The sequence below is a fragment of the Balearica regulorum genome, chromosome 2 (genome assembly GCF_011004875.1).
Source record: "Balearica regulorum gibbericeps isolate bBalReg1 chromosome 2, bBalReg1.pri, whole genome shotgun sequence".
NCBI classification, from domain to species: domain Eukaryota; kingdom Metazoa; phylum Chordata; class Aves; order Gruiformes; family Gruidae; genus Balearica; species Balearica regulorum.
In genome coordinates, this window is record NC_046185.1 from 167,307,991 (window position 1) to 167,321,458 (window position 13,468).

At 41.8% G+C, this 13,468-nt stretch overlaps 1 protein-coding gene across 6 annotated transcripts in view; it reads right to left on the bottom strand.

The window, feature by feature from the left end:
* Positions 1–13,468, bottom strand: part of SCAP (SREBF chaperone) — a 68,748-nt gene that overhangs the window by 42,837 nt on the left and 12,443 nt on the right. The window contains exons 2-6 of one of the 6 annotated variants that reach the window (XM_075746918.1): positions 10,035–10,119; positions 9,152–9,199; positions 6,022–6,201; positions 5,415–5,567; positions 3,574–3,790 (exon numbers count right to left, since the gene is read on the bottom strand). In XM_075746918.1, coding sequence (XP_075603033.1) covers positions 3,574–3,695 — 122 coding nt within the window. In that variant the 5' untranslated portion in view covers positions 3,696–3,790; positions 5,415–5,567; positions 6,022–6,201; positions 9,152–9,199; positions 10,035–10,119. Of the gene's footprint in view, positions 1–3,573; positions 3,791–5,414; positions 5,568–6,021; positions 6,202–9,151; positions 9,200–10,034; positions 10,120–13,468 lie in introns of those variants that run through there. The other 5 variants (XM_075746922.1, XM_075746920.1, XM_075746919.1 and 2 more) reach the window with 5 other exon arrangements.

Below are 13,468 nucleotides of genomic sequence, written 5' to 3' on the forward strand. Positions count from 1 at the left end.
ACCCTAAATTTTTACTACATCTGATGAAAACACTTGTTTAGAAGTATTCTAGTGCAGCACAATCCGAAAAGCTACTGAGTATCTTGCTCCAGGTTTACTTGGTCATAGTCCCTATCCATTTGTTAAGGAATTAGTGTTCAACAGCTACAGTTGCACAAGCCACAGAGCTAACAACTGCGTGCAGCCACACACCACAAATACCACATTATTCCACGCAGAGCAAACAAGGAAGAGACACCTCGGACTTCTAAGGATATTTATCGAGTGCTCACTGGAGAGAGCAGCCCCCAAATTTGAGCTCTGGCAAGAAAATACCCAAATTATAGTCCAAGCCAAGGAACCTGAAATACAATATACTTGGTAATGCAGCTTCATTGTAAGTGGATATATTAAGTTTTATTTCTTATTTTAAATGAATGAACAACATGTGGACTGCAACTGCAAAGCTACGTAGCCCAAAAAACCCAGGAGTTACTCTCAAAATCACTTGACAGCAAGGATGTGTGTTCCCTTTAGCACCACTTCCTTTTTCAGCTTGGAGAAAAACAGAAGGCAGAAGGAAGGAAGCATGGGGGGGGCAGGGACGACTCTTAACACCTCAATAAATCAACACAACTCTTACACTGGAGAAACTGAAAAGGGAGCTTAAAAAACATTTATCCTAAATCATTTTGCATTGCACGGCTCCTTTATAAACTCCACAGGCAGATTAAAAAGCACAGAGACAGAATGACAGACAGCTTAGGCTGGAAGGCAGCTCTGGAGATGGGCTGGTCCAAACCTGCAGGGAGCAGGGCCAGCCACGGCAGATGGCTCAGGGCCTCCCCCACCTCTCTGGGATACCTGCTCCAATGGTTAACCACCTTAGCGTAAAAAGTGTTTTCTTACGTATAAACAGATCTCCTGTGTTTCAGTTGGTGCCCTTTGCCTCATGCCTTGTCACAGGTTGGTGAGCCTGGCTCTGTTCTCTCTTCATACATTTACATACATTGATGAGATGCCCCTGAGCCTTCTCCAGGCTGAACAGACCAAGCTCTCAGCCTTTCCTCCTAGGAGAGATGCTCCAGGCCCTTCATCATCTTCGTGGTCCTTTGCTGGACTTGGTCCACTAATTCCACATCCTTCTTTTACTGGGAAGCGCAGCACCAGACCCAGCACTCCAGGTGCGGCCTCACCAGCGCTGAGCTGAAGGGCAGGATCACCTCGACCTGCTGGCAACACTCTCCCTGAGAGACCTACCAGGATCTCTGGGGCCTGTTCTGCAAAGCTGCTTTCCAGAAAGCTGACCCTCACTCTGTACAGATGCCTGATGTTATTCTTTCTTTTACATTTCCTTTTGTTCAACTTGATGAGGTTCCTCTCTGCCCACGCAGCCATCTGGTGCATCAGCCACTCTTTCCAGTTTTCATCCAGCCACTTCATTCAGTTCTCCACTTCCAGTTCATGATATACGAAGTTTGTACCACCTGCAAACTTGCCGAGGGTGCGGCCTACTCCATCACCCAGGTCGACAATGAAGAAGCGGGACCTCAGGCTCAAACTAAGAGGAAGACCTGAAGACCTCAACGCAAAACCAAACTTCCAATAAATATTTCAAAGTGTCCCATGCATGGATATCCTATCAGAGTTCAGTCTTACCACACTGAAATGCTCAAGTGTGGAAGGACTGCACTCTGGAATAGTTTTGACCTAGTTAGTAATGCCACTTCTCAAGCCAGACTTAACACCTAGTTAACACTAGTTAACAGAGAGCAGCTCAAGAACAGGAACTGAAACATCCCCAAAAATTGCTTCTGAAGAGGAAAATTTTTTGCAAAGGTACTCTTGCTCTGAAAGGGCATCACAATATTTTTAAAACCCTGTCTCTCCTAGGGCCATTATTCGCTTGTCTAATGAGTTACTGAAACTCATTAAAGAAAACACAGACTATTCACTTTATGCCTGATGGAGTGTTGGACAAATTTCTGCAGCCTGAAGGTAACCAATAACTGCAGAATCCTCAAATACCAGCACTGAGTAATGCAGACACTTCCACAAATACACAATTACCAGTAGCTAACCTGCCAAAGACAACCTGGTTTGAAGCTTCAGGGACTTGGTTCACACCACTCTAAACATACAGCTACAAAGACAGGACAGATATAAGTTCTGACCCAGTGGGCACAAGGTTCCCAGGAAGAACGAGGACAGCTGCTAGTAATCCTAGATCAGATTTCCTCCTGTCCAGGAAATCCTAAATTTAGGAAAGGGAGTAAGCATGCAGTTTTTATTTTGGTCCCTCCCAAAATGCAACATTTGTATGGATAAACTTTTTTACTGAAGCAGTTGTCTTGCATTCCTGCATTCACCCCCAGGGAACAGCACCTGAAAGATAATCGAAAATAGGAGCCCAATACCACTGGCGGTATGTGAAGCAATTAGCAAGCAAGAGCGCTGTGGTGTGGGGATTCAGGACTTGTGGTGGAACTGTTTTGGCTAAGGCAGGCCTGACACGTGAGAACAGCATCCAGCAAAGCTGAAGTCAGAAGACAGAGCTGTTACTTGCAACGGTTATCAACCAAGAAAAACAGAATGTAGAATCCATTTGTTTGGACCTCATAGAAGCTTCATATTTCTACAGAACAAAAGACCTGAAAATAAAACTATTCTCATTGACATTTACAAGAATTCATTTACAAGAATTCATATGAAGCAGCACAAAAACCAGGAAAGCAACGCCTTGACTGCTGCTCACAACCTTCACAAGCCATAGGCATGAGAAGTGATCTCACAGGTTTTCAATACATGAAAATAATCACTTCAATAATCTTTTAACTGTAGACGTGAAAGAAGTCTGTCTTATCCTCAGTGATGCTCAAAGAAAAATGTATGTCTGTATCTATATCAACACAGGTGGAGCTTTTCTAAAAGCAGAGGAGTAGAGTCCATCATCACATAGGGTTTATTTCGACCAAAAGAGACAAGATATTTAGAATTAAAACCTTGATGACGGAATCTGTGCACAAACCTGAGCACAAAAGTTTTCTCAACTCCAGCAGTAATAACGCCTCACAGAAAATTATGAAGAGGCCCGTGTAACATTTCTGATCATGGAAATATATTCAGCTGCAAGTCATATCCAAATTAGAGTCCATAAGGGTACTAGGGAATTTACAAGAACAAACAACACATGCATACCAAGGTAAGGGCTGAAAAGAAGAGTACAAGCTTCAGGGAGAACAGAACAGACAAGTACAGAGAGAAAGATCAACTTTCCTTCTCCCCATTTTTAATTCATGGGTTTGGAGTCCACCACCAAGTGTTTGGAGATTACTTTTATTTATTGCTTTACTTCACTTATGCAATTAGATTTTACTATTTGCTTATTAAACCACATGAAGATACTTCATCCCTGTCTTTTGTCCATAAAAAAGATGACAAAAAACTATTACTTTAAAAGAAAGAAAAAAAAAAACCAAACAGAGCTCTGGGACAGCCCACAAGACAGGGAAACCTGAACACGTTCATGGTGTTGCTATGAAAACCCCACAAAGCAGCAGCACCCTGTGACAGCAAGTACTTCGTGTGACTTACCAGCAGGCCAGAATACAGAGTCCAGTAAAGAGGATGATGGGGATGGGGTAGGAAGCACACAACAGCCCGTGGTTGTAGAACGCCCGCGATATCCTCTCGCGCAGTTTTTCAGTCAGGGTCATCCTCAACTATCGTCACCTAGTTGCCATCCCGGGATACATCAGGGGCTCAGGCAACTCCAGCATGTGCAACGCTTCAGCAAAGGCACTGTATCCAGCTATAAGTTGGAAAGAAAGAAAATTTGTCATGAGAAAAATAAATAAAAGCAAAACAAACGTTACCATCTTGTTTTAGAAAGACTTCCAGCATTGTACCTCCTCAGAAGGGACAAAGAGACACCACACAACAAGCACTTGTTATGAGCCCACAGGCAATTTCATCAAATTATTGGGTTTTGCCTCAGGGAAGGCAGGGCAGAAAACATAAGCAGAGGCTGAACACCAGCCGAACAGACGTCAGGCACCGCTGCCGTGAGCTGCTGGTCAGAGAGAACAGTCAGGGACAGAGCTAGGAACCAAACCGTCTGAAAGGAAGGAAGAAAAGGAGCTTAGCAGTAAAAGAATTAAGCAGTACTCCAAGGAGATGCCAAAATGCCAATTAGAAAAGAAGGATTGAGGCTAGCTGTAAGCAACGTGGTCTTAAGGGAAGTGCTCTTGGGACACCGACTGAAGCACTTTCAGTGCGAGGGCTTTAACTATTAGCAACAAACCAGTAACAAGAGAAGAGACCAGAACAGGCTTTACAGCTAAGACAATCTAAAGAAAGTTATTTTTGTGTGGGGAACGAGAGAGTGAGGCTTAAGTAGTCACAGTTCAGAAGACTAAGCCAGAGTACACTATGCAGTAAAATAAGCCAATGCAGATACTTCTCGTCAAAATATATTTTGACTTGACTGCAAGACGTACGACTAGGCTGTTTACCAAGTGCAAACAGAATCACAGATGTCAGAATTGGTCAACTTAAACTTGCAATTTGATTTACAAAATGTAAAAAATTCAATATAAAAAGCCCTAAGAAAAGGTTAAGATAATACATTAAAATAAAGCACAAACCAAATTTCTAGGAAAGATGGAGCAGAAGCAGCCTACCCTCTTTTTTTTTTTTTTCTTTTTTAATCTCAGGCTAAATACAAAGCATGTGGTTCACAACAGTGTGCTCAGAAGTGAAAGGCTTGAATGCAAGACAGATTTTTTTCCTACAGTTTAAAGCTATATTATCCAAGATTTTTATGTGAGAGAAAATAAAGACATTTTTCCTGGCTTCTCCAGAATAAGACTGGGACAGTAAGATACCCACAGCTTATGAAGTAAGTCATTTTGTCCACAGGAAAACATCATTAATTACTGCGCCAGAGAATTCAATAAAAGACCTGAACCCAGGCTACCCAATAAAACCAGCTGGTTATCTGACAGTTTGAACTACTCACCTTCACCATCTTAAGTGGAAAAAATATTAAAGGAGCAGGACTGATAAGCTCAAACAGGCAAGAAATCCATTAAGGGTTTTTATACGTATCTGGCTTAGGAATTCTGTAAGCCTCAAATATTTAGAAGCTGGGGGAGGTATCACAGGTACTGTTTTGTTTTATATTCTTTCCTAAGCATCCACTTTCAGCTATATGGGAAAGAGCATATGGAAGAAGACAAACCCTAAGAATAGCCATTACGCTCTTAATTTCAGATTTAATTCTATTTAATGCCCACAGGACTATTTTACAATGAGCTACCTATTTTTCCCCCCAGTAGTGCAACTAAAAATAATCATATTTTGAGCAACAGGAGCACCAGTATATTGGCCTCGTGACCAAATGGAAAACCTGGATAAATTATCTTTGCTCATACCTTTTAGCAAAGCACTACATCTTTCCATGAGAATCAATACCGCTTTCTTAGTCGTAGGCAATTTCAGTTTGCCTGCAGTCCAGCACCAGCACAAACATTCGCGTATTTTGGGAGATGGGAGGGATGAGAAGTGTGCACTTGCTGCCTGGAGACCTATAGCCAAAACGCTATACATCACGTTCATGCAGAACAGAAATGTTGTCTTATAGTCACCCAGAGAACCTAAAATGTGGTACCCCGCAAAGGAACAGACACGTGGTCTATAACAATACGCTTAGAAATTGTAGAGATTACATCAGGAAAAGCTTGATTTTTAACCTTTAGCTTGTTTTGGTCCAGTGGCAAATACAACATGTTCAAATCAAGTTCAAAGCAAATGTTTAAAATAAATTTTAAAAAAAAAATTGTTTTTAAAGGTGTATGAAATCACCAGAAAGATGGACTACTCTCAGGAGTGAGTAGAAAAAGAAATAAAATTTAATTTAAAGTTTCAGTGACAGAGCCGTTTTCCAGAGCTGTTCATAGAGCGGGAAATAACGCAGAAAATCCCTGCGTACGCAAGCCTACTACTCAGAACAGACCACTGGAAATAATAATCAAAAAATACCTTTTGAATATATGGCAGTAACGGAACTGAAAATCCACAGTCTGCGTTACCAGAATTGGACAGGAAGTTGCAAACAAGTATATTGGAACTGAAAAATTCAGGGCTTCATCTCACTGGTTATTTTTCTCAGCATGAGTCTTGCTAGAGCATGTTGGGGCTCACACAGATTGTCTCCCTGATCTAAGGACAGAAGACAAAAAGCAAACATGAAATAACCCTTAAAAGCAAAGCCAACACTGAGCACACTACAAAACCTCTGGTTTTCAGCACCCAGACTCCATGGCTGTCCCATTGCAACAGAAGATCTGATCCCTCGTGACAGGATGCAAACTAACCTGATTGCCCAGCCTGAGCAAGCAGAGAGGAGAAAAAATGAATATGCTTCATATCTGTCCCATTTACATTAAAAATAAAAGTTTATGAATGCTGCAATTGCAAGAATTGGAATTATGAGAAAAGCTTCAAGCACTAGAAGGCAGTTGGACTAGATGAGGTCCCTTCCAACTGAAATATTCTATTCTAACCAGTCACAGAAGTGGGGAGGGGGCAAAAGCCCTCCAAGTTTAGATTATTTAAAAATTCAAGAGGATATATATAACATACACAACATAAAGCATAGGACAAACATGAAGAAAAATTCTTATTCCTAAGAGACAGCATCACCACGGCAGCGTTCAGAACAAGGAAGGCTTAGATGGACACTGTACTGGCAAAGCGGGGCCATTTCTGCTTCCCCTGCTGCCTTCTACGGGTCTTTGGCCTGGGACAGAACTTGAGAAACAGTTTCCTCGCATGCTGTGTGAATGCCACCTTGGCTTCATCCCCACAGTTCACGTACGTGGCATTTGCTTCTCCACCTTTACCTTAAAGTGCAAATAAACCGCCATTTCTGATGCATGCGGATCGCTAGAGCAACAGTTCCTCCCTGTAACTAACCAGTGACCTGGGCGTCCACAAAACCTTGGGTGCTGCAGTCTAGGAAGAAGTGTCTGAGCAGATCTGATCTTGCTGTAAGGGAGAGCATCAGGATCCCTCCCGATCCCTGTTCTAGGAGTAGCTCGGGAACACCACATATATTCTACTCCTGTGGCAGAAGTAAGTCATGACTGGCTCTTTGACCAGCCTCACCTTCTAACAGCAATTTTAGTTATTAACATTGCACTGGGAACTGTTTCTACTAATTGCAAAGAGGAAAACTTCATATTTACTTGCTTCACTAGATGTGAAACATCAGCGTTCATTAAGAAGAAAACAATAAGCATTCCAAAGCTAATATTTGCTTATTAGGGGTTTTTTTGGGGGTTGCATATTAAATTCTGAAATCTTTATTAACTTTATGCTATAACAGTGCTCATAAAAGTTAAAAGCAGGAACCGTTCCTATTCAAAGTCATTTTTGCAAACAAAGATTAGCTAGCTCAAAACAAACCCTGGTTTAAGGACAAGCGTCAAAGGAGAATCCATTCAGAGCATTTCTTTCCTTTTGCATGACTGCAGATCCAAGGTACAGCGTGACTGGAAACAAGAGGACGTCAGGACGTTTCCTTAACCTTGCAACACAGTATGTTGCATTTCTGGTTCACTTCAGGAACAAGAGACAGACACACAATGAAGTTCAGAGATAGGCCGTAAGAAACAAAAGCAAACAGCAGGCTTGAAAAGAGCAAGGTTTGGCTTTTAAAGTCTCTTAATTTCCAAACTAAGTTACACATTAAGTAGTTGCTTAGGCTCTCTAATCATTCCTTCCATTTACACAAGCGTAAAACATTATTATTGCCAGGATTACACAAATTCAGCTAGCCACGCGTGTGATTTCAGTTCAGATGCTTTCCCCCGTGCACACATCCAATTCCAGCGGTTCATTTAGTGCAGCGCTTCCCAAGGTAACTATTCCCAGGGGCTGGCTGGGGGAGCGTAGGGCCAGGAAGGACACCCTGCACCTAGGTTACTCATCCACGCCTTGAGAAACAGATGTTTTCTGTGCAGCCTTGACAAATATTTCAAATGAGATGCAACGGCCACAAATTTGTCACAAACTGGAAATTCAGTGCTGCAGACTGAAAACAGAATTCAGATTATAACAAATTCACCACACCTGGATAGTTGCAGAAGAGTGAATTAATCTACCTTGCGAACAGAATCTTTTCCCCCATTCTTGTGCTACACAGAGGAGAAAAAGTAATTGCTGAAACATTCCGATTGCCAGACCCTAATTGGTAATTTGCTGCAAGCTACAGCAGATTACATCGTATAAGGGACTAAGCACCCTTCACAATCAGGGCGCTACAGACACACATACATACCGCAGCTCAGACCTGCGTGCACGCCACAGCTCAGCTGGTGAGAAGGTCCTGAACCAAATCCTCAAAATCTTGATAGCCTGCGACTAGTTAATGAAGTAGCATGAGCCAGGTGAACGTGAGACGCCAGAGCCAGTGTCCTCCACCACCGCTCAGAGTCCCTCGCTCTCCTGCCTACAGGAGCCATTCTGCTAACTCCTCCGGGAAGAGCTTTCAGCCAGCCTGGCTGTTACAGCACGCCGGTCAGAAAATCACAGTGCTTCTCAGCCGGAATGCTGTTTCCCTCTGAAACCCCTTCCCTCACCCACAGACAGGAAAAATGACTAAAAAAATTTTTTTCTGACACCATGTTATACACCACATCTTTGTATTTTTTCAGGTATGCTACATCCTCTGACACGCACGTACTTGCTGATGAGTTTCTCAAGTAGCCAAAAACTCTTCTCATACATAATGCTGCAACTCTGGAAGAAGGGCTCCTACCACCTCATCAAGAAAAAGCACAATCATTTTTTTTTGCTATTCATTCATAACGCAAAACAGGCAGAGAGAATATTAAATGCACACACCACCTTGGAGCCCCAAGGCCTCCTTTTTTCAAGCCAATCCTTATCCTGATTAGAAAGTGCGTTATGTTATATACCACTTAACTCATACTATACTCCATGTTGACTACTGTAGTAAGGCAATACAACTTTTCAACCGGAATTAAGCACCAGCATCAGCACTGCATCATACCACCCGTTCCCAGCCTCACCAGCTTTCCCATCAGCGTACGCCAGTACGGCAGCTCTTCATCCAAACCCCTCACAAAAACCAATTCTAACTCACCATAACTTCTAGCTAGCTGAAATCAGGCTCTTCCCACCTGTCCAAGAGCTGAAAAAGAAAGAGCTTGCTTTTCCATAGTATTATGGATGCTGGAACAGTTAATATTTTCTTGGAGAACTCCTAGTGTTGCTGCAGTTTGCTGGCTCTACTGAAAATTCTTACAAAAAGCCAAGACTGACCAGCAAAGGAAGAAATGTAGAATTTCTTCTTGCAGGAAAAATAAACTCAAACCTACAGATGCTGAATGACACCACTTTTCCCAAGACAAAAGCTTTTATCTCACTTCACAATAGTTACATGTTCCAAATTCTTCACATTTCTGCCCGAGAGCATTTTACAGCCTTCACAGAAGGCCTCCCTTTACCACTGAAGTGCACAAAAACGCAGCGTGCTCGTATGTAGATAGCAGCAGCTCAGACAACACGAGCCCACCGTAAGCTTTGAGGCAAAGTTATCAAATGGATGAAAACTTTTCCCTTTATAATAGACAGTAGCCTGTTTTTTTAAAGTATATTCAACATCTCTATTGTCCTTAAAACGTTCTTGAATCAGGCCTGAGTGTTAGGTAGTCATAAAAACATATTACTGAGCTAGTGGAGAGTGGGAAATATAAATATATTAAAAAAATCACTGTTCTGTAGTAATTTTTCTTGCACTTCAATACATAATATAATTTGTTCCATCTTATGGCCTACAGCAAAGTCTTATACCTAAACTTTCAACAGGAATTTTAACCCAGCATTTTCCATTTGAAACACTGAGCTTGGTAAAGCAGGAAGGAATCCAACACGGTCCTTCTGTCCCCCCAAACTCCCACCCCCAGCCACAGCATCCCCAGTGGGACCCTAACATTTCAAATGCATGCCCTGTCTTTCTGACCTACCTGCTCTTTACGAGGGGAACAGCACACCACATCAATGGAGCAGCCCCAGATCAGATGCAGAATTTCAGAAGCTTTCCTGCCAAGGCTGTGTATTTGGTGAAGAAAAGGGGAGGAATGAAGGGGAAAGAAGAAAGAGTTTATTAAAAATTAGGATTTATAAAGGTCACTCAGTCACGCTCTGCTGTTGCCAACAGAGTAGATCAATTTGCTGTTCTTTCAGCATCAGAGGGCAAGGCGGGCATTCGGACCGTTAGCAATAATTCACCCTCCCAACGCTGCAGTCATTTGCCACGTATCCATCAATCCAACACAGGCTCCCCAGAGACAGCGGAATCAGAGGAGCAACCTCCTGCCTTCAAAGGTATCACAAAACAAGTGGAGACAGCAGGACTGATGTTGCTAGAGATAAAATTAGCCAGACTACTTCAAATTTGTACTGTCAAATGAGAAAAAAAAAAATTATCTAGGCTCCAGTTAAGATCTTGAGGCACAGAACAGAGGGTCCACGGAGGACAACACCTCTTTCATATCAATGTTTCATATTCATGCCTCCTCCTTTACACAGCAGCACTTCTACAGCCCACAGGGGGACACACACACACACACATATGGCTACAGGTATTTCTTGCATTCCTGGGCTATGCCCAGGACACACAAAGCAGAAAAGCACAAATGATCACCAATACTGAGTCTACTACTGTCTGATTTACAGTCTCCACTCGACCTGCAAATGTGTCTCTGACCTCTTTTCAGTCCTCACTACGGCTATGATTTCATGACAATGCCAGAAACTCAGCACCACAAAATCCTCCCCCAAAAACACGTGAAATCAAAGAGTTTCCCTGCAGATGCAGAAAACAGCCACATGTTCGATCGCTCACACACCAGCAAAGACAAAACTGGTTTTCTTGCCCTTTGTTGGACTGTAGAGGTGCTTCATATCCTCGAGATGCTAGGAGCTATCACCACTGCAATCCCCTCAGTAAAATGACCGGTGTTCAGCTGCTGTAGGAGCTCTCACATCCCAGCATCAGCAAAAGGGAGAAGGGGAAGGAAGAGAGGAACAGACCTCGGGAACCCAATTCGCCCACTCTTCAGCAAGTGTGAATTCTCCTCCAACAAGGACCCGGGATGAAGCATTCTTCTGAAGACTTCAGAGGTGGGAAAACAAGAAAACTGCTCAAGACACTAACCTCCCTTCATAGAAATGCTACACAATCAGCTCTAACACCAAGTTCCTATTCTCCGATTGCATTCCCATGAGAAGAATAACATGCTTTGTGCTGTGAAAGGACACTGAGGTCACAGGGGAACAGCATACTTCCTATGGGAAAATCATGACCAGGGCACTAACCTCCTGGAGGCTGGCGTCTGGAATGGGTTAATCCTGACACCACTCTTTCACAAACAAGGCTCCAGAACAGCCTATATGTTCTCAGTCAAGTATTCTTCATAGAAGGGTACTTTTCATATTCACAAAGTACAAATTCCTCAATAAATTAAATTTCAAGGTGCATTCCCTCCATTCCAGCTATATGGCCAAAACAGTATTTAAAGTCTGAACTGAGTTTTTGAATCAGATTTCAATACAGAAAACATGCATCTAGATCAGGATAACCAGGCACATCACCAATGTGGTCAGAAACAAGTTAGTTTTGATGGGAGTCAAATCTCTGAGTTCTCAAGAGTACAATATAATCGTACAATATTGCATTGCAAGGATCAAACATCTCCAATATACCGTTCCCTTCTCATTTATCCTTCTGTGAAGACACCTCAAACCTCTTCGCACCGGTCTAACATTTGGACTGCTCTGAACTTGCTTGGCAACTTACTTCCCTCAGTCAACACAAAAACCCCCAACCCACAAACAAACAAACAAACAAACCCCCCACAACCTGCCAACCCCAAAACCAACAAAACCAAATAAAACCATGTTTGCCAGGAACTTAAGAGGTTTAAAGATCAAGGAGTTACACATATCTTGATACAAAATTCTATACAAATTAACAGTAGCCACTCACTTCACTCTCACCTTTTTTCCCCTTTTCCTCCCCCCTATACTATTCATTTATGTTTTGAGAGTTTAAAAATCCAGAAGTTATCTGAAATAGACCCCATTTTACAGGTGGTATTTCACTCATTTTACATATTTTTAATCATATCTTGAAATACTGGAGGAGCAACAATGACAGAGAAATATTGCCACAAACATTTAAAAAGAAAGCACTTAAATAATCTTAACATCCTAGGTAACAGTTGGACTTGATGATCCTAAAGATCTTTTCCAGCCTAAATGATTACGTAATACGTTATCTGCTACTAAAGGGAATGACATTCAAAGTAAGTTTCCAAACCTATTTTCAGGACATCTTTTGGACTTTTCTGCCACAACAGAAGAACCTCAGCTAAACTCCTGCTTAAAGATAGCAATTCATTGAATGTAGTTTCTATCAAATGTCCTTTCTTGCTTCCCAAAATACTTCCAACAGTGTTAGACAACAACTTATTGTCAAACTTATTGACAGCTTACCAAAAACAAGAGAATGTTTCCCAATCTTCCTCCTGACCACAGAGTTCTTGCCAACCTAGTTCTTGTTAGTAATGATCTGGTCTCCACTGTGAATTTACTACGTAGAAAGAAACACGATCATATGAGACAGCTTCTCCCTTAAAATATGGCTTTAGGCTGTTTTAGCAGCATTTATTACAATTTCAGAAATAGTATATTCCTCACATGGGGCAAGTGATGGAGATACATGACAGAAAACCTGCAAAACTAGTTAAAACAAGGGTTAATCTAGAGGAGAGAGGGTGCAGGACATATACCATAGGGAAAATCCCCAAATTCAATTTCCAATTTTGGCACTAAGCTGCTGAGCAGATTTTGGACAAAAGGCTTGTCCTCTCTGAGACTCATTTCTCCCTAGTCTGTAAAAGGGAAGTAAACAATACTGATTACATTTAAAATACTGTGAAATATAAAGCTAAGAAGCACAATTCAAAAGCTACTGTAAATATTAAGAAGATACGTATCCAATTCTTACTTTTTTCACAGTGCCACCAGAACGTGCTTTTCTAACGAGCATGCCAAGCAGCGTGTCAATTCTCAGCCAGATAAAATCTGTAAGCCCTCCAGAAAGCAGTTGCTTTGTCTGTCAGTGACCTATTCGGAGGATTTCTAGCTAAGGTGGACTTTTTCCACACCACCAATCTATCACCTGCAATTGAATTTTAAAAGTGCAACAACAATGTTCTATTTTTTCCAGGCCTTAGGCAACTGACTACTAAATTTCTATTTTAATGAGATAAGAAGGCAAAAGGGACAAAACAGATTGTAATGTTTGGCTTTCAAATTAATTCTTGAATTTTTAAATTTTTATTCTAGAAAACAGACATTTACTTAGATGAACAGAAGTCCACAGTTATAACAC